The 19,020-nt window shown below is 42.5% G+C and overlaps 1 protein-coding gene across 2 annotated transcripts in view; it reads right to left on the bottom strand.

Moving 5' to 3' along the window:
* DIXDC1 (DIX domain containing 1) overlaps nt 1–19,020 on the bottom strand; it is a 231,373-nt gene that overhangs the window by 25,561 nt on the left and 186,792 nt on the right. For both annotated transcript variants that reach the window (XM_040325415.1, XM_040325416.1), the window contains exons 12-15: nt 18,743–18,796; nt 18,562–18,633; nt 8,914–9,006; nt 2,997–3,158 (exon numbers count right to left, since the gene is read on the bottom strand). In XM_040325415.1, the coding sequence (XP_040181349.1) occupies nt 2,997–3,158; nt 8,914–9,006; nt 18,562–18,633; nt 18,743–18,796 (381 nt within the window). The remainder of the gene's footprint in view (nt 1–2,996; nt 3,159–8,913; nt 9,007–18,561; nt 18,634–18,742; nt 18,797–19,020) is intronic.

Here is a 19,020-nt window from a genome sequence, read left to right as displayed (position 1 = left end):
AGGGCTTCACAGAACAGCTGTATTTATACAGAGATTAAATTACAAACAGGTGGACTCTATTTACCAATTAGGTGACTTCTGAAGGCAGTCGGCTCCACTAGATTCTAGTCAGGGGTATCAGAGTAAAGGGGGTTGAATACAAATACACACCACACTTTTCAGATATTTATTTGTAAAAAATTCTGAAAACCATTTATCATTTTCTTTCACTTCACAATTATGTGCCACTTTGTGTTGGTCTATCAAATAAAATCCCCCCCAAGAAAAACATTTACGTTTTTTGGTTGTAACAAAATGTGGAAAATTTCAAGGGGTATAAATACCTTTTACTTTTTAAATACTTTTTCAAAGCACCATTGGCTCGGGTGCAGGTGCCGGCGTTGCAACTATAGTGAGGGAAAAAAGTATTTGATACCCTGCTGATTTTGTACATTTACCTGCTGACAAAGAAATTATCAGTCTATAATTTTAATGGTAGGTTTATTTTAACAGTGAGAGACAGAATAACAAAAAAATATCCAGAAAAACACATTTCAAAATAGTTATAAATTGATTTGCATTTTAATTAGTGAAATAAGTATTTGATTCCCTATCAATCAGAAAGATTTCTGTCTCACAGGTGTATTCTATACAGGTAACAAGCTGACATTAGGAGCACTCTCTTAAAGGGAGTGCACCAAATCTCATCTTGTTACCTGTACAAAAGACACCTGTCCACAGAAGCAATCGATCAGATTTCAATCTCTCCACCATGGCCAAGGCCAAAGAGCTGTCCAATGATATCGGGGACAAGATTATAGACCTACACAAGGATGGATTGGGCTACAAGACCGTCGCCAAGAAGCTTGGTGAGAGGGTGACAACAGTTGCTAATGAACATCTGAATGATTCAGAGGAGAACTGGGTGAAAGTGTTGTGGTCGAGCTCCTTGGCATCAACTCAACTCACCTTGTTTGGAGGAGGAGGAATGCTGCCCTATGACCCCAAGAACACCATCTTCACCATCAAACATGGAGATGGAAACATTATTCGAGAATGCTTTTCTGCTAAGGGGACAGGACAACTTCACTGCATCAAAGGGACGATGGATGGGGCCATTTACCGCCAAATATTGGGTGAGAACCTCCTTCCCTCAGCCAGGGCATTGAAAAAGGGTCGTGGATGGGTATCCCAGCATGACATTGACCCAAAAAACACAGCCAAGGCAACAAAAGAGTGTCTCAAGAAGAAGCACATTAAGGTCCTGGAGTGGCCCAGCCAGTCTCCGGACCTTAATCCCATAGAAAATATGTGGAGGAGCTGAAGGGCTGAGTTTACCAAATGTCAGCCTCGAAACCTTAATGACTTGGAAAGGATCTGCAAAGAGGAGTGGGACAAAATCCCTCCTGAGATGTGTGCAAACCTGGTGGCCAACTACAAGAATCGTCTGACCTCTGTAAATTGCCAACAAGGGTTTTGCCACCAAGTACTGTCATATTTTGTGAAGGGGTCAAATACTTATTTCATACATTAAAATGCAAATCGATTTATAACTCTTTTAAAATGTTATTTTTAAGGATTTATTCTGTCTCTCGCTGTTAAAATAAACCTACCTTTAAAATTATAGGCTGATCAATTCTTTGTCAGTGGGCAAATGTACAAAATCAACATCAAATATTTTTTCCCTCACTGTAATGCCCTGTACACACAATTGGTTCATCCGATGAAAACGGTCTGATGGATTTTTTCATCAGATATCCGATGAAGCTGACTTTCATCAGTCTTGCCTACACACCATCAGTTAAAACACTGATCGTGTCAGAATGCGGTGACGTAAAACACAACGACGTGCTGAGAAAAATGAAGTTCAATGCTTCCGAGCATGCGTCGACTTGATTCTGAGCATGCGTTGATTTTTACCAATGGATTTCCCCACAGACGATCATTTTTTTCTATCGGTTTTTTAACCATCAGATAATTTTAAAACAGGTTCTACGTTTTTTCACCGATGGGAAAAAAACTGATGGGGCCCACACTGGATCGGTTCGTCTGATGAAAACCGTCCATCAGGCCGTTTTCATCAGACGAACCGATCGTGTGTACGCGGCATAAGGGAAACCATCAGTGGAGCCTTCAGGCTTTACAGCCGCTTTCCTACTACGCAAGAGCAAGATATGCGCTGTGCTTTCTAAATGGCCTTGTCATCTTCTGGGTCACCCACAGGTCCCAGAAGGCAGCAGGGGGGAAAAAGAGGAGGAGCCGATGCAGATACACAGATGACGTACCTCGCTGCCGTGAGGTAGGACGGAAGTCCAGCTGGAGAAATATAAGAAAAGGTACAAAAAAAATGGATATCCAAAAATGAGGGGGGTGGGGTGCTCAATTGTTCTAGAGCTAGTTTCATTTTAGCTTGGAACTCTGCTAAAAATAAAAGTGTACTGTTACAGTTTTCTCTTTTTTTATATCGTTCTCTTTATAAAAGATTTGTACACATCTGATAAATGGAAAAACAACAAACTGCAGCAGGAGATAAGATAGGTAGGACATGCAGTAAAACAATAAAAATTGCATTATAAAAGCAAGATGGTACAAACCATTGTATAGTACATTAAGTAAAGTTTCTCTGTCAAGCCCTGTACACATGACAGGGATTCCAGGCGGTATAAAGTCTGCCGGGAATCCCGACGGGAAAACCGAGAACCTGCTCGGTAAGTTTCCCCGTGTACACACAGCCGGGATTCCTGTCGGGAAAACTGCGGGGAGAGCTTTGGCCGGGAATCCCGGCCGTGTGTATGTTCCCTCGCAGCGTTTCCCCTTAGGAAAACTGCCGGGTTTAAAACCGGGAAAATAGAGAGCATACACACGGCCGGTTTTCCCAGCCAAAGGCTCTCCTGGCAGTTTTCCTGGCAGGAAAACCAGTCGTGTGTACGAGGCTTAAGAGATGCACCACATTTTTTCCATTGTGCTGCTGCAAAAAAAGTTTTTTCTTTTATAATATAAAACTCTTTTATCCTTACCTTCCTGTCATGCCTCCTCTGAGTCTCGATGGCATGCAGTCTGTCCATCAGACTAGCTATCCCTTGCTCTAGACTATCTATAGTGTGATGCTGAGGGTCATGACCACTAAAGCTGTTTCTCAGGCTGCGCAGAGCATCACGGACAAGTTGAAGATCGTTAGCCTGCGCATAAAAAGAAAGGACAAGCATATAAACTCTGTGTATATATAAATAAATATTGTGATGAAGTCACCTTTAGAAAAAGTGGTTACACTGATATTTGGGAAGATACTACCAGATGCCAAATAAGGTCCAGACAGCTGGTGGAACACATTCACGCTCCTAAGGTAAACATCCATAATACTCAGATCATATTTGGTACTCGACAAATTGTAATTTTATTCTGTGCAATATTATGTTGGTTGTCGGATTGTGAAAACATGTTAGATGGGAATATTGATGTATTTGAATAGTTGGCAGTAAGAGAATGTCCACCGAAGTATAATAAAATACTCTCCAGTCCCTTCAGCATATCACTTTAGACTCTTTGGGCCAGATCCACGTACCTCCGCGCATTTTTCCGTCCGGCGTAGCGTATCTCAGATACACTACGCCGCCGTAACTTTCAGCGTATTTTCAGTATCCTGAAAGAATTTGCGCCGTAAGTTACGGCGGCGTAGCGTAACTGTGTCGGCATAAGGACGCGCAATTCAAATGGATGAGATGGGGGCGTGTTTTATGATAATACGTCTTGACCTGACGTAAATTACGTTTTTTTTTAACGGCGCATGCGCCGTCCGTGGGGGTTTCCCAGTGCGCATGCTCCAAATGAACCCGCAACAAGCCAATGCTTTTGACGTGAATGTAATTCTACGCAAAGCCCTATTTGCGAACGTTTTACGCAAACAACGTAAAATTCGACGCTGGCCCAACGTCCATACTTAACATTGAGTACGCCTCATATAGCAGGGGTAACGTTACGCCGAAAAAAGCCTTACGGAAACTACGTAAAAAAATGCGCCGGCCGGACGAACGTTTGTGGATTGGCGTATCTAGCTAATTTGCATACTCGGCGAGGAAATCGACGGAAGCACCACCTAGCGGCCAGCGTAAATATGCACCTTAGATCCGACGGCGTACTAAGACGTACGCCAGTTGGATCTAGCCCAGCTTCAGGCATATCTTGTTTTGTGGATACAAAACAAAGATACGCCGGAGCAACCTAGAAATTACGCGGCGTATCAATAGATACGCCGTCGTAACTTCTACGTGGATCTGCCCCTTTGTGTGGGTGTATTAATTATAAAAGGCACTCTCCAGGGACCAGAAATAATGGCTGCATTAGAGCTCTTGTTTACCATCAGAAGTCCGAAGGAATGCCAAGAGTCCTTTATGTGAGCAGTTCAGACTCTGCAAGCAAATTGGGCTCTGCACAGAACCAAAGACTAGGCGAACTATACTTTATTTTTCACTCTTAACCACTTAACCCCCGGAGAATTTGGCTGCCCAATGATTTTTGCGATTCGCACTGAGTCGCTTTAACTGACAATTGCGCGGTCGTGCGATGTGGCACCCAAACAAAATTGATGTCCTTTTTTCCCACAAATAGAGCCTTCTTTTGGTGGTATTTGAGCACCTCTGCGGTTTTTATTTTTTGCGCTATAAACAAAAAAAGAGCGACAATTTTGAAAAAAACGTTTTTTTTACTTTTTGCTATAAGAAATATCCCCCAAAAAATATATATAAAAAAAAAAAAGATTTTTTTCCTTAGTTTAGGTCGATATGTATTCTTCTACATATTATTGGTAAAAAAAAAAATCGCAATAAGCGTACAGTAAAACCTTGGTTTGCGAGCATAATTAGTTCCAGAAACATGCCTGTAATCCAAAGCACTTGTATATCAAAGCATTTTTTTTACAGGGTATAAAAGAGAAGAGAGGCGCCTCTAAGTGCAGCAATAAGTTGCTAAATGTTGTACCTTCATTAAATGTAACCATATTTCTACACTTTTATTGTGACATGACGCTACTCTTATATCATGACTACGACATTATGGCGGACATATTGGACACTTTTGATGCTATTTTGGGACCATTGTCATTTATACAGCGATCAGGGATATAAAAATGCACTGATTACTGTGTAAATGACAATGGCAGGGAAGGGGTTAACAACTAGGGAGCGAGGAAGGGGTTAAGTGTGTCCTAGGGAGTGATTCTAACTGTGGGGGGTTGGGATATGAGTGACACGATGACAGGGAGCAGTAGATCACTGTCCTGTCACTAGGCAGAACAGAGAAATTCCTTGTTTACATAGGAATCTCCCCGTTCTGCCTCTCCGTGAGACGATCACGAGCACCCGGAGGACATCGAGTCTGCGGGACCCACGGGCACGCTCACCGAGCTTGAGGCGGGGGGCGTGGGCCAGTGGCAAATTCAAGGGACGTACAGGTACATCCCTTTACGCAGCCGTGCCATTCTGCCGACATATATATACATGCGCCAGTCGGCAAGTGGTTAATCCTGTATATTTTGCTATTGCTTATTGTCTGTTTTGTAATCCCTTTCTTCTGTAAAATATATTCTTGCACTGTTGTCCTTTACTAAAATAATATTTTTACAATCATCTCTGTAAGACACTACAGTACAGTATTGTAAGCATTGTTACATTCCTGTCTGGGTGCAACAGCGAGTAATACAGACATTTCTGGACATCTGGACATACATTATACAATTTTTTTTTTCAGATTTACCTTCAACTATGTAGTGCAAGGCCCTGCCTGATTGCATACAAAGTGAAAGTGTTTTGCCGACAAGAAAAGTCCGATGTGAGATTTTGGTCTAAAATTCCGACAGTGTGTAGGCTCCATCTGAATTTCCGCCATGAAAAAATTGAGAGCTGGTTCTTAATTTTTCAGACGGGAAAAGTTCTTGTCAGAAATTCCGATCGTCTGTATGCAATTCCGACAGAGAAAAAGCATTAAACTTAAAATGAAATTACAGAGAGCATATTCTTTTTTAATTTAGCCTGGTCTAAGCAATGACATAAAAATATATAATCATTGTATAGAGCCATAGTCGTAACTTGCTTTTCTAGACTTATAAGAAAACAGACACTACCATACCTCTCTGTATTTCAGTTTTAAAATTAATATTTTGTAGTTTTATGATGTTATGTACTGTGCTGTATAAAATGAATTAGACAGTGAAGTTTGAACTATCTATTTTTTGCATTGTTCCTATTAGCATTTTGGATTAAATGCTTCTGACCAGTAGGTGTCACTGTTATCCATTTGTTAAATGATCAAATGAGAAATTCAAGTCGAAGGGTACACAAATAGTTCTGCAGCATACTACAATGATACATTTCTTGGGATACACAGTACTCCTGTCAAAACTACCGCTCCCAAAGTAGAAGAGGAGGACAAAGAGTGGAACTTAATTTTTCAGTGAAGTTTTGCTTTAACAAACATGCAGGTTTGCCCTCCGGTGGTTAGAGTTAAGTACAAAAAATATAGTTTTGAGAAATATGACAAAAAGCATGGGGAAAAAAAACAAATATACATAACTTATTTTATAATTGCTTGATTTTTCAGATTAGATAGCAATGTTTAATAATGTAAAATTAGGAATTAAAATCATCTAAAAACTTTATAGCCTGTGCATCCAAGACCCCCCACCCTTCCACATTAGCTCTACAAATTAATTTGACAGGATCTGAATGCCAAGTTTGACATCTAAGGCCCCGTACACACGAGAGGATCGATCCGCTGAAATTGATCCGCGGATCGGTTTCAGCGGATAGATCCGCTGGTGTGTACGATCCAGCGGATATTTATCCGCGGATATATTTCGGGCCGACCGATTTCCAGCGGATAAAAATTTCTTAGCATGCTAAGAAATCTATCCGCTGGAATCGGCTCCAGTGGATCGATCCGGTGGTCTGTACAGACTCACCGGATCGATCCGTCCGAACCCATCCCTCGCATGCGTCGTAATGATTCGACGCATGCGTGGAATTCCTTATATGACAGCGTCGCGCACGTCGCCGCGTCATCATTGCGGCGACGGCGCGACACGTCATTGCGATGGGAATTCGGCGCGGATTTCGATCAGATGGTGTGTACACTCTATCGGATCAAAATCCTCTCGTGTGTACTAGGCATTAGCTTGCTCTAACAGAGTGGATGAAGTTTGCAAGCAGTGTTTGCAGGCATCATTCGTGAATACATCAGAACAATGTGTTATGTTTGGTGATTATGTGCAGATAAAAGGTTTGTACTTTGACCTGCACAAATTGGCAATTCTAGCAAACCTATAGTGTAGCAAAAATGTTTAAAATAATAGTTCTTCCAATAACTCCATATTCAGCACCAGTTACTAGGGTTGTCCCGACACCGATACTAGTAATGCTCCCGACACCTTTGCCGATGCCTGGGAGGGCGAAGTAGAGTCCTCAGGCGTTGCCGGTATAGTAAAACAAGCCTTCATTATTGCAGAAGTTCGACCACATCACTTCCTGTGCCGCTACGTCATAAAACAGCTGATTGCGGGGCTCCACTGTGCATGCGCTTCACCGCACCTATACCGCGCATGTGCAGTGGAAAATAATAGACTTGAGCGGGCGGGTGGTGCAAATTGCTTAATTACATCATTGGCAGCACCGTCTCCAGCCCCGCCCCTAGCCTGCTCTGGAGAAGGGGGGCGGGCCCCTTGAAACTTAGCACTGTGTATATCAATGGGACTGAGGTCGAGTGACAGTGGCGGCTGGTGCTTGGCGCAAACAAACAAAAAAATACTGAAACCCCCCACCCCCCCAATCAATTGCAGCCTCACTGTGTCAGTTAAATGCAGCCACTGTGCCAGTCAAATGCAGCCACTTGTGCCCAGTATATGCAGCCACTTGTGCCCAGTATATGCAGCCACTTGTGCCCAGTATATGCAGCCACTTGTGCCCAGTATATGCAGCCACTTGTGCCCATCAAATGCAACCCCTGGGTGACCGGTGGAGCCCCGCAATTAGCTATTTTGTGACGTAGCCGCACAGGAAGTGATGCAGTAGAGCTTCGGCATGAGTCAAGGTTTTTTTTACAACACCGGTACACTGTCAGTGGTTGAAAATCTGCGACGCCCATCTTGGTACACCCTGCACTCGGCCACAGTATGCCAGCAGCGGACATCTTGTTACACCCAGCCCATGTAGTTCGGGCTGGGTGTAACAAGATGTCTGCTGCTGCTGCTTTATTGAGGCCGAGTGCAGGGTGTACCAAGATGGGTGTCGCAGAGGCAGCATAGAAAAATAAATCCTCTCCTCAGTCTCCTGCCTATAAGTGCCAGCCATCCATCAGTGCCCATCCAGCCAGTGCCACTGCCAGCCATCAGTGTGTGCCACATATCAGCGCTCATCAGTGCATGCCACCTATCAGTGTCAATCAGTGCATGCCACCTATCGTGCCCAGCCATAAGTGTGCGCCACCTATTAGTGCTCATCAGTGCTGCATAATCAGTGGCACCTATCAGTGCTCATCACTCAATGCCAGCCAATCAGTGCCACCAATCTGTGCCTATCCATCAGTGCATGCCACCTATCAGTCAGTGCCACCTATCAGTAATGCTTAATCAGTGCCACCTCTGGTATTGGTCTTAAAAAAGTGGTATCAGGACAACCCTACCAGTTACCATTAATTTACTTTTATTAATTTATCATTCTATGTAAATGTTTTCAAATTTGTTATTTGTATTTGTTTATTTTTGTAGTACTACTTTTTCACTAGAAAAATAAAAAAAATTATAAAAATGCCCTATATTTTTATTGTAAATAACTTGCCAATGCTTTGTACTAGAAATATGATAAAATGTGATATAACATATTTACAGGTGCAGGAGCTGAAGTGGTTAAACCATGAGCGTTATTTACCATATAATAGAATTGTACTCACCGTCCTCTGTGGTATCTGGTCACGCACAGGACCTTTGCCACTGGGCTGCAAGAAGCCATTAGTCTGTGCTGGGTGGCTGATGTAATTGCTGCCCTATAAACAGTAAAGAGAAAAATGATGACTAATACAGATAAATGATTCTTTCTTAAACTATATTTCCAGAAAACGTCATGGCTGAATTCTGCTAACAATGATGACATAATTGTGCACCAGGAACCTCCAATAGAAGTAAATGAGGGTCACACCATGGGTTCCATTGCACTAGTCACTTCGTTAGCTGGATTATATCCTAATTTTACTATTTCTCATCTAATTTGGCACTGGATCTACTGATGGGTACTTATCAAGCAAATAAGCGACAAAATTTGTTGCAAATCAGGCTGGATGTCGTTTAAAAATTCAATAACAGATTTAACAGTGAAGAGAAAACAGTTTTCTACTCTATACAGATGCATAATTAATAAGTAGTCAGGGTCAGGATTCAGTCACAAATACGTCTTTAGAGCAGCCAAAGAATTAAGGAATTTATGGCTCAGGCTGTAACCTTAATAATTATGTCTCACTGCTCCTGCTTAGCATTGCTTTGCCTTACAACAGGATAAACATCCCCCAGTATATTGTGAGTGATATCTTCATATAAAGGCTAAAGGAAGAAATGTGAACACAATTATTCTATTCAGCTGTGACACAGCAACTAAATAGCTCCCAACTGTCCCGGATTTTGAGGGACTGTCCCAGATTTTGAGGGACTGTCCCGGATTTGGAGGGACTGTCCCATTTTCGGAGGGACTGTCCCTGATTTGGAACAAAGTGCCTCTGTTCCTCCTTCCTCCTCATTTTGGAATGAGCTTTATGGTTGTATATAAAATGCACTATTTATCTATCAAAACGTGTTTTACAGTGCTAAAAGTTTCACCCGATTTTTAAATTACTGCATTTGCAAAATTTCAAAAGCCAGTATAAAGGAATATTATTGGTAAAACCAGTCGTCTTAACCAATCATTTTTTTTGTATAATTCTCCTTTAAGAGAGACGTGGCAATGGCTATGCCTACATGCCCTCGTTCCCATCTCGGAAAATGGGAAGTATGCAACTCAGTGGTTAGCAATTCTGGGGTCCTCAGTTGTGCTTGCCTGGATTTTCGCTGGGTATTCTGCTTTTCTCTCATACTCCAAAGACATGCTGTTAGGGTAATTGGCTCCTTCAAAAACTGGCCCTAGTATCTGTAAATTAGGGACCTTGGGTTGTGAGCTCCTTGAGGGCGTATGCAGTAAATGGATAGTGCTATAATATAAATACCTGTGGTAGATACCAACCCAACACATGAAGCTTTCTAAGGCTGCATTCACACCTAGGCGTTTTGTCGCCTGAAACGCGACGCTCAAAGACGCTAGAGGGGAAAAATAACATTATTCTCTATGGAGATGGTTCACATCTCCACGCCGAACGCGAAAAGCCTGTAGCTCAAACAAGTTCCGGACCCTTTTTTGATTCAAGCGACTTGCGCGACAACGAGCGTTTGCTACGGGCGTTTTGTCGCTTTAATCAATAGAACTTTTCACCCAGGCAGAAGATTAAAAAAATCGACCAACATAGCAACAAGTGATGAAAAGATGATAATTTTTCCTATTGGCTAAAATAAAAAACGTCGAAGTACAAAAACGTCGGACAACGCTGTATGCAAACGCGCAAATAAGCATGAATACACGCGACAAAACGCCGGAAAAAAACGACGAAAAAAACGACCGAACGACCGACGCTCAGGTGTGAATGCAGCCTAAGCTGGGTACACACAATCTGAATATTCGGTACATGTGTACAGCTGCCTATCTCACAGAAACTAGTCTCACAATCGGCTTGTTGAATGGGCATGCTGGAAAACCAGCAGCCGATTAGTGCTGACAGTGTGTTCTGGTGAGGGGCAGTCCCTCTCTGTCAGAACACAAAGGCACAGTGGGCGGTATTGCTGCACCAACATTGGCTGTGTTAGTACAGCGATCTGTTTTTTTCACCTTCAGCATGCTATGTTGAACGAACTGTACCCAGCTTAAGGATAACACCTGTTACGTGCCTTGGTAAAGTGGAGTGTCATTCATCCTTCCCAGCGCACACTTATGTGTGCTACATGTATGTTTTTTGGCTCATTGTGGTGCACTGGGCAGCCCATTCTAATAAATGAGCTGCTCCAAAACAAATCCCAGTGGATCAGGCTTCTATAAACAGGACCTCTGGCTACTTTCATGTATTTTTCTTTGTCTTATTGTAAAGAGTATGCTGCTAATGTATTGTACACACGATCAGGCTTTTACCCGGCCAAATCACATTGGAATTCTGACGGAATTCCATCGGAGTAAAATAGAACATGTTCTATATCTAAACTCAGACGAAATATACAATGAAAAAACTCTGATGGAGCTACACACGATCGGAATATCCATCTGACTTAATGGATTCCATTGGCCACAATAATAATTTATTCCAGCCATTGGAATGCATTCAAAGCGTTTGTTAACCCCCCCCCCCCAAAAAAAAAAATATTGTCGCCTTTAAATCATGTGACACAGTGCTTGTCCTGTGTCATTTGGTCCCCTGTAAAACCTAAAAAACCTGTCTGATCCTACCAGTTTCTCCCCACCCCTCTGTAAACTGACCACGGTGTATCATGGCTGCTGAGCCCTGACACCGTGGTCAATTTACGTGCCTCTGTCATCAGCAGCCTGCTATCTGCTCTCCTCTCTGCTCCTGTGTCCTCCTCCCCTCTCTGTCTGTGTGTGAGCCGCCCCTCCAGCCAGATCTCTCCTCCTCTCCTCCTCCCCTCCAGACTGACATCAGCAGAGGAACCTCAGCCCCGCCCACTGCATCTTTCAGAGGAGGAAAGGAGAAAGCTGGCCAGTCAGTTGATCGCAATCTCGGCAGTGAAATTAGGTATTTGCAGCATTTATTTTTATAAATCACACACAGAGGGGGATACTGCAATAGGAGGCAGTGCTGATGGTGTATACAGGTTAGAATGGCTTAACAACCACTTTAACAACCAAATGCTAGACACCTCAAGGCACATCTAGCTTTTTTCTGCTCTTCAGCTCCTCTCCTGAATGTGCTAGAATTTTTTTTTTTTTTTTCCAGCCTGTAAATTCTCTTTTAATATGGCTGTAAATACCTTGTGTGCATAATCACTTAGGCTAACATAGAGGCATTTTTACAGGCTTCACAGAACAGCTTCCTCTGAGGGCTTCACAGAACAGCTGTATTTATACTGAGATTAAATTACACACAGGTGGACTCTATTTACTAATTAGGTGACTTCTGAAGGCAATTGGCTCCACTAGATTTTAATTAGGGGTATCGGAGTAAAGGGATCTGAATACAAAAGCACGCCACACTTTTCAGATTATTTGTAAAAAAAATTGAAAACCATTTATAATTTTTCTTCCACAATTGTGTGCCACTTTGTGTTGGTATATCATGTAAAATCCCAATAAAATTAATTTATTTTTTGGTTGTAACATGACAAAATGTGGAAAATTTCAAGAGGTATGAATACTTTTTCAAGGCACTTGTACTGTATGGCCTAAGATGGACCCACTGTAATTATAAGCAATATTTGTAATAATTTTAATTTGTGATCGCAAGAGCTTGGTTACATAATTTTTGTTATACCAACTGAGAGCTAAAGTCCCGTACACACAAACAGAATATCATACAAAAAATACTGCTTTCAAAGTGATCGTATGATAATCGGATCGTTACTACACAGCTTTCATCTGAAAATTTTCCAAAGGGACAAACGTGAAAATTTTTCTCGTATGATACCAGATCATACAATTTTCATCTAATCAGTACAGTATTCGTCCGAAAATACAATACAAATACAATACATTACATCACTTCCCAATTTGTATTCTGTCTTACAAGAATTTTTGTACTTTAGTAACCTATTTGTTTTCCATATGGAGACTAGCATGCAAAAAAAAAAAAAAACGGACGATCATTCGATAATTTAGGCTTTAGGCCCCTTTCACACAGTTGGGCCGTTCAGGTCCGCCTGTCATATTTGTCGGCGGACCTGAACGGCTGCTCCATATATTTCTATGGAGTGTCGGAAGTCAGCGGAGACATGTCCGCTGACATCAGACCCGATCCGATAAAATCAGACGGATGGCAATACGTCGCCATCCGTCCAAGGCGGATCGGATGAGATCTAATGAAAACGGACATGCTGTCCGTTGTCATCAGATCTCTCCATAGGAGACAGCCGTGCTGCACAAGCCCCTCCCTGCTCAGTGAGCAGAGAGGGACTTGTCATCCGTTCACGGTTGTGTCACAGTTCCATTGACCCCAACGGGTGACGCTGCATGTCAAACTCAGGAAGCCAAGTTGCCAGTTGCCACTGCCTGGCTGCAATGTTGGGATTTACAATAGGTGCGTGGTTGGAGGGGTTAAAAAAGCGCAGATCAACCACTTGTTTTTACTGCCTTTTTGTCGCCAATGTGAAATTGCTTTAGTTCTTTTTTTTAAATGAATGGCCTTAAAAGTAGAACTATTACAGTGACTAAAGCTTACTATTCACATTACAATTGCTGTTGAATCCACCAAACCTATGTAGAAGGATAGTTAAAGCGGTTGTATACCCTGTTATTTTTTTTTTTTTACACCTGTAAAGGAAAAGCCATAATGAGCTAGTATGCACCGCATACTAGCTCATTATGAAATACTTACCTTAAAACGAGGTGAAGAGAACTTACCTGGTCCACGCTGGTCCACGTTCTCTTTTTTCTCGTCGGGAGTCTCAATTTCGTGTTTCTCGTCGGGCTGGTTTACGACAAGAAACACGTTCGTGTGTATGCTTAGAAACCCACGCATGCTCAGAATAAAGTAAGAGACGGGAGCGCACCTTCGGTAAAAGTAGCGTTCCTAATGGAGATAGCACATTCGTCACGCTGTAACAGACTGAAAAGCGCGAATCGTCTCTTACCAAACTTTTACTTAACACGCAGTAACATGAGATTAGCAAAAGCAGCCCCAAAGGTTGTGCCAGTGGAATCGAACTTCCCCTCTATAGTGCCGTCATACGTTTTGTACGTCACCGCGTTTGAGAACGACAAGATTTTGTCTTGACAGTGTGTATGCAAAGAAAGCTTGACAAGATTCTCGACAAGCCTGACAAGAACCTTGTCGAGGAAAACAACGTTTCATTTACAACGAGATTCTCGGTCGTGTGTACGAGGCCTTAGTCCTGTAAGTGGGGCATCCATGGATCAGAGTTGTTTTTACAGCACATCCCACAGGACCTCAAAGTTGTTGTTGTGGTCCTCAAACCATTGTTACAGTGTGGAAGGGTGCATTATCCTTTATAAATGAATAAATTGTATGTGTATATATATATATATACACACATACATACATGCATGCATACATACACACAGTACAGACCAAAAGTTTGGACACACCTTCTCAATCAAAGAGTTTTCTTTATTTTCATGACTATGAAAATTGTAGATTCACACTGAAGGCATCAAAACTAAGAATTAACACATGTGGAATTATACATAACAAAAAAGTGTGAAACAACTGAAAATAGATTTCATATTCTAGGTTCTTCAAAGTAGCCACCTTTTGCAGCAGACACATCTCTAGAACTGTTAAGAGGAGACTGTGTGAATCAGGCCTTCATGGTAGAATATTTGCTAGGAAACCACTGCTAAAGAAAGGCAACAAGCAGAAGAGACTTGTTTGGGCTAAAGAACACAAGGAATGGACATTAGACCAGTGGAAATCTGTGCTTTGGTCTGATGAGTCCAAACTTGAGATCTTTGGTTCCAACCCCCGTGTCTTTGTGTGACGCAGAAAAGGTGAATGGATGGACTCTACATGCCTGGTTCCCACCGTGAAGCATGGAGGAGGAGGTGTGATGGTGTGGGGGTGCTTTGCTGGTGACACTGTTGGGGATTTAATCAAAATTGAAGGCATACTGAACCAGCATGGCTACCACAGCATCTTGCAGTGGCATGCTATTCCATCCGGTTTGCGTTTAGTTGGACCATCATTTATTTTTCAACAGGACAATGACCCCAAACACACCTCCAGGCTGTGTAAGGGCTATTTGACCAAGAAGGAGAGTGATGGGATGCTGCGCCAGGTGACTACCTCTTGAAGCTCATCAAGAGAATGTCAAGAGTGTGCCAAGCAGTAATCAAAGCAAAGCAAAAGCAAAAGGTTTGAAGAACCTAGAATATGAAATATATGTTCAGTTGTTTCACACTTTTTTGTTATGTATAATTCCACATATGTTAATTCATAGTTTTGATGCCTTCAGTGTGAATCTACAATTTTCATAGTCATGAAAATAAAGAAAACTCTTTGAATGAGAAGGTGTGTCCAAACTTTTGGTCTGTACTGTGTGTGTATATATATATATATATATATATATATATATATATATATATATATATATATATATATAAAGGGTAATGCACCCTTACACACTGCAAAAGTTGTTTAAGGACCACAACAATTTCTTTGTGTACTTTCATTTAAAAGTAAAATTCCTTACACACGAATTTTCCACAAAGTGTCCTATGAAAAACTTAAAAAGTATGGCCTTCTGACTATGAAGCAACCTACTCAGCCTATTGAAATCCTGGACTTCCTCTGTCCAGAATGTGACAGTTCACAAGCTGCTCCTGCAGCAACTTATCTTAGCATATCTGTGCCACTGATGCTTCCCGGCAGCATATTAGTCTCTTCAGGAGGGTGGAGTCCTGAGTCAGGAAAACATGACATGGAAAATTTCCATTGACTGTCCACCAAAGGGATTCTCTCAAGATCCAGAAGACTACTGCTGGAGTCTGACGGAGGGGAGTGAAAGGAACCTGCTGGTGAGGGTTAATGTGGGGTGCTGGACTAGTGGTTCTTGTAGGCAGAAACAGCATCAGCAAGGGACCTGGGTGGGGGGACTCAGGTCAGCATAATTTGCTTCACCAGTCAAGAAAAGCTAATTGCTTGGAAAGATGGGTGGGAGAGAATGATGGTAGAGGTGGGTTTGCTTGGAGTTGGGCTTTAATCTAAGTCATAGCCAGTGGTGGCTGGTGTTTTTTTGTTTGGTTGGGAGGGGCGGCAAACAACCACTCCACCCCCGCGGCACCTCAAACCCCCCCTGCTGTGTGCCAATTACCCCATCGGTGGCGGGGATCGGCAGGCACATCAGGGATCGTGGGCACATTGGACAGGGGGACAGGCTGTGACGGGCATCTGGCAACATCTCCTGTGTCCTCTTCCCTTCTGAGATCCCGGCGGCTTCCGCCGTACGTCTCCTCCCCTCCTCTTAGGCGTCCAAAAGGATTGCCTGACCATTCAGACAATCGGGAAATGGGTAACAGGCGCAGAGGCGATTCAGTGTTAGAAAAGAGAATATTAATTTGCTTTTCAAACACATCTGGGTGGGCTCCGAGCACGATGCTCTGCACCACAAGTCCACCCTATTTTGAAGCCTATGGCTCTAATCAGGTGCTTAAAAAAAAAAAAAAAACTGCCAATGTAATTCACGCACCCGGTGCCCTTAAAGGGGCCGGACGCATGAATAGGGGGTGGCTGCGGCGGCCATGGATAGATTAATGGTATGTATGAATCTATTCATTAATCATATAAGGGGGGGGGGGGGTGGCGTCGATAGAGGGGGCGGGCCCCCGAGTGTCCTTAATGGACGGGCCGCCACTGGTCCTAGCATCACGTGACCAGGAACCACTCTGACTGGCTCCTGAATGTGAGTGGAGCTGTCAGTGATGGGCAGAACTAGCAGACACACAGTGTCGAAGAGGGAACATTGATTAATGTCCCCTCTGCGGGGCATCATGCAGAGGAATGTTACACAGGGCAATGCGTGTTCGCATTATTGCAACCTATAAGGACATCTAAATTCTTTACTTTTCTATGCATCCCTGTCAGTGTTTGGTGAAGACTATGGCAGGTCCCAGAGCTTGCTCCAATGTTACAAGAAGTACTATAAATATAAGTTGTACTTATAAGAAACCACAGCTAAACTGCAGCACACAGGATACTTTAACAACATGCTGCACAGAGATTCTCTAGTGACTGAAAACATTTGAGCCTAAACCCATAAATGTAAATGAGTGAAGCGTAATCTGCTTTTTAAACTCTAAGGCCTCGTACACACAACCGAGTTTCTCGGCAAAAACCAGCAAGAAACTTGCTGGGAGATATTTTTTTGCCGAGGAAACCGGTCGTGTGTACATTTTCGTCGAGGAAACTGTCGAGAAACTCGACGAGCCAAAAAGAGAGCATGTTCTCTATTTCCTTGACGGGAATGGAGAAAATTGGCTTGTCCAGTTCCTCGACAGCCTAACAAGGAACTCGACGAGGAAAACGATGTGTTTCGCCCGTCGAGTTCCTCGGTCGTGTGTACGAGGCTTCACTGCTCATCAGCAGAAAGGGTTTTCTTTATGATAGCAAACGAAGAACAAAATAATGGAAGAGAGAATCTGTCTGTTAGAGAAATCCCAGTTTAAAAATGTAAAAATGCACAAAGCAATTTCTATTGCTCAACAATTAAATGTTTTACGTACAATTTCTACAAAGCTCTTTTTGATCACTTTTGTATGACATACTGTAAATCTGATGAAGTACTTGGAATGGCTAATGATAGTAAAACATTTTAAAGGCCGATAAGTTGATGATGAGTTTTGTGCAATACACAAACAAGTATGAATAATTAATCAGCTGTTTATGAACGCACCATCTGGTGTTCGCATGTTTTTAGCAGCCTACGTACTCCAGCCATATGTACAAATGAGGATCAATTAGCCAGAAAATGGAGAACCTGGGACTAGTAAAAATCTGATACACCTTGTGCTTTTAAAAGTTTGTATTTATAAAGAAAAAACAGGATTGTCTCTGTTGTGGTGAAATGAGACAACTTAACAGATGCTGATTTGTTATAGAAAAAGAACAGCCTGTGGTTTTAACAACTTTGCACAGAACAGCAGCTAAATGGTTAACACTCCTGCCTTACAGAACTTGGAGCAGGGTTCGGTTTCATCCAATTGCAGTTTTTATGCTGGTGTCAGTTTCTGTTCCCTAGAAAGTGATTCTAACTCTAGGGGGAGGGGACTCACAAGGGGAGGAGACTCATCTGTGTTCATCTGTACTAGGAACACACCATCAGTCTCCTCACCTCTGACAGGACGTGGATCTGTGTGTTTACACACACAGATCCACGGTCCTGCCGTGGTCACGGGCAGTCGTGCGTGCCTGGTGGACATCGCGGCCGCCGGGCATGAGCACCGGGTCCCGAGCGATGTGAAATATGGTATGTGAAAGAGGTTCACCCTGAAACTGGCCATACAATCTGGTTATGTAGAGACTGTAGAGGGCAGTTGCAAATGCAGGGGTGATTTGGGTCACTTACAGAAAATTCCATAGTTCCTACAGCAAAATAATGATATTGGGGCTCACCATGGGATTCATTGTCCTTTATAAACCCATTAAGCTTTTGACCATGTGTATTCTTTTTATAATCCATTAACTCCTAATATTATCATCATTTATAGTAGGTAGTTAATTATAACCTATAGCACATGACAACATAATCGAGTAACCCAATGCCAGAAACAGTCGACCAGACTAACGTACCTTTTGATAGCTTGCTTCTGAAAGTTTCCCCTGCATCTGCTGTATAAGCCAATCCTTTTGTGTGATTTCTTTCTGCAGAAGAATAAGCTTCAGTTTGATAGGTATTTTTTATTTTTTCTTATGTTATTGCTATATGCTCTATATAGTAATAAAAAGACACCAAACAATTATATATACTTACTTTATAATCCCCAATTAACTGACTCCTTTCTTCCATTTTTCTTTGCAAATCCACCTGTAAAAGTAGTTACATTTTTTTCAGTATTTTCATCCTGTGTGTTTAAGGCTAGGTTCACACTGCTGCGAATTCAAAATCGCGATTTTACCGCAATTTCGCGGCTGCAATTTTGCCGCGAATCACGGCCGCGATTTCAGGGAATGCCAGTCTATAGAGCTGAATTTGCATCGCACACGGATCAAACTCGGCACAGGACCTTTGATGTGAACGGCACTAATGTT

The sequence above is a fragment of the Rana temporaria genome, chromosome 10 (genome assembly GCF_905171775.1).
Source record: "Rana temporaria chromosome 10, aRanTem1.1, whole genome shotgun sequence".
NCBI classification, from domain to species: domain Eukaryota; kingdom Metazoa; phylum Chordata; class Amphibia; order Anura; family Ranidae; genus Rana; species Rana temporaria.
This window is presented reverse-complemented; position numbering and strand designations above follow the sequence as displayed.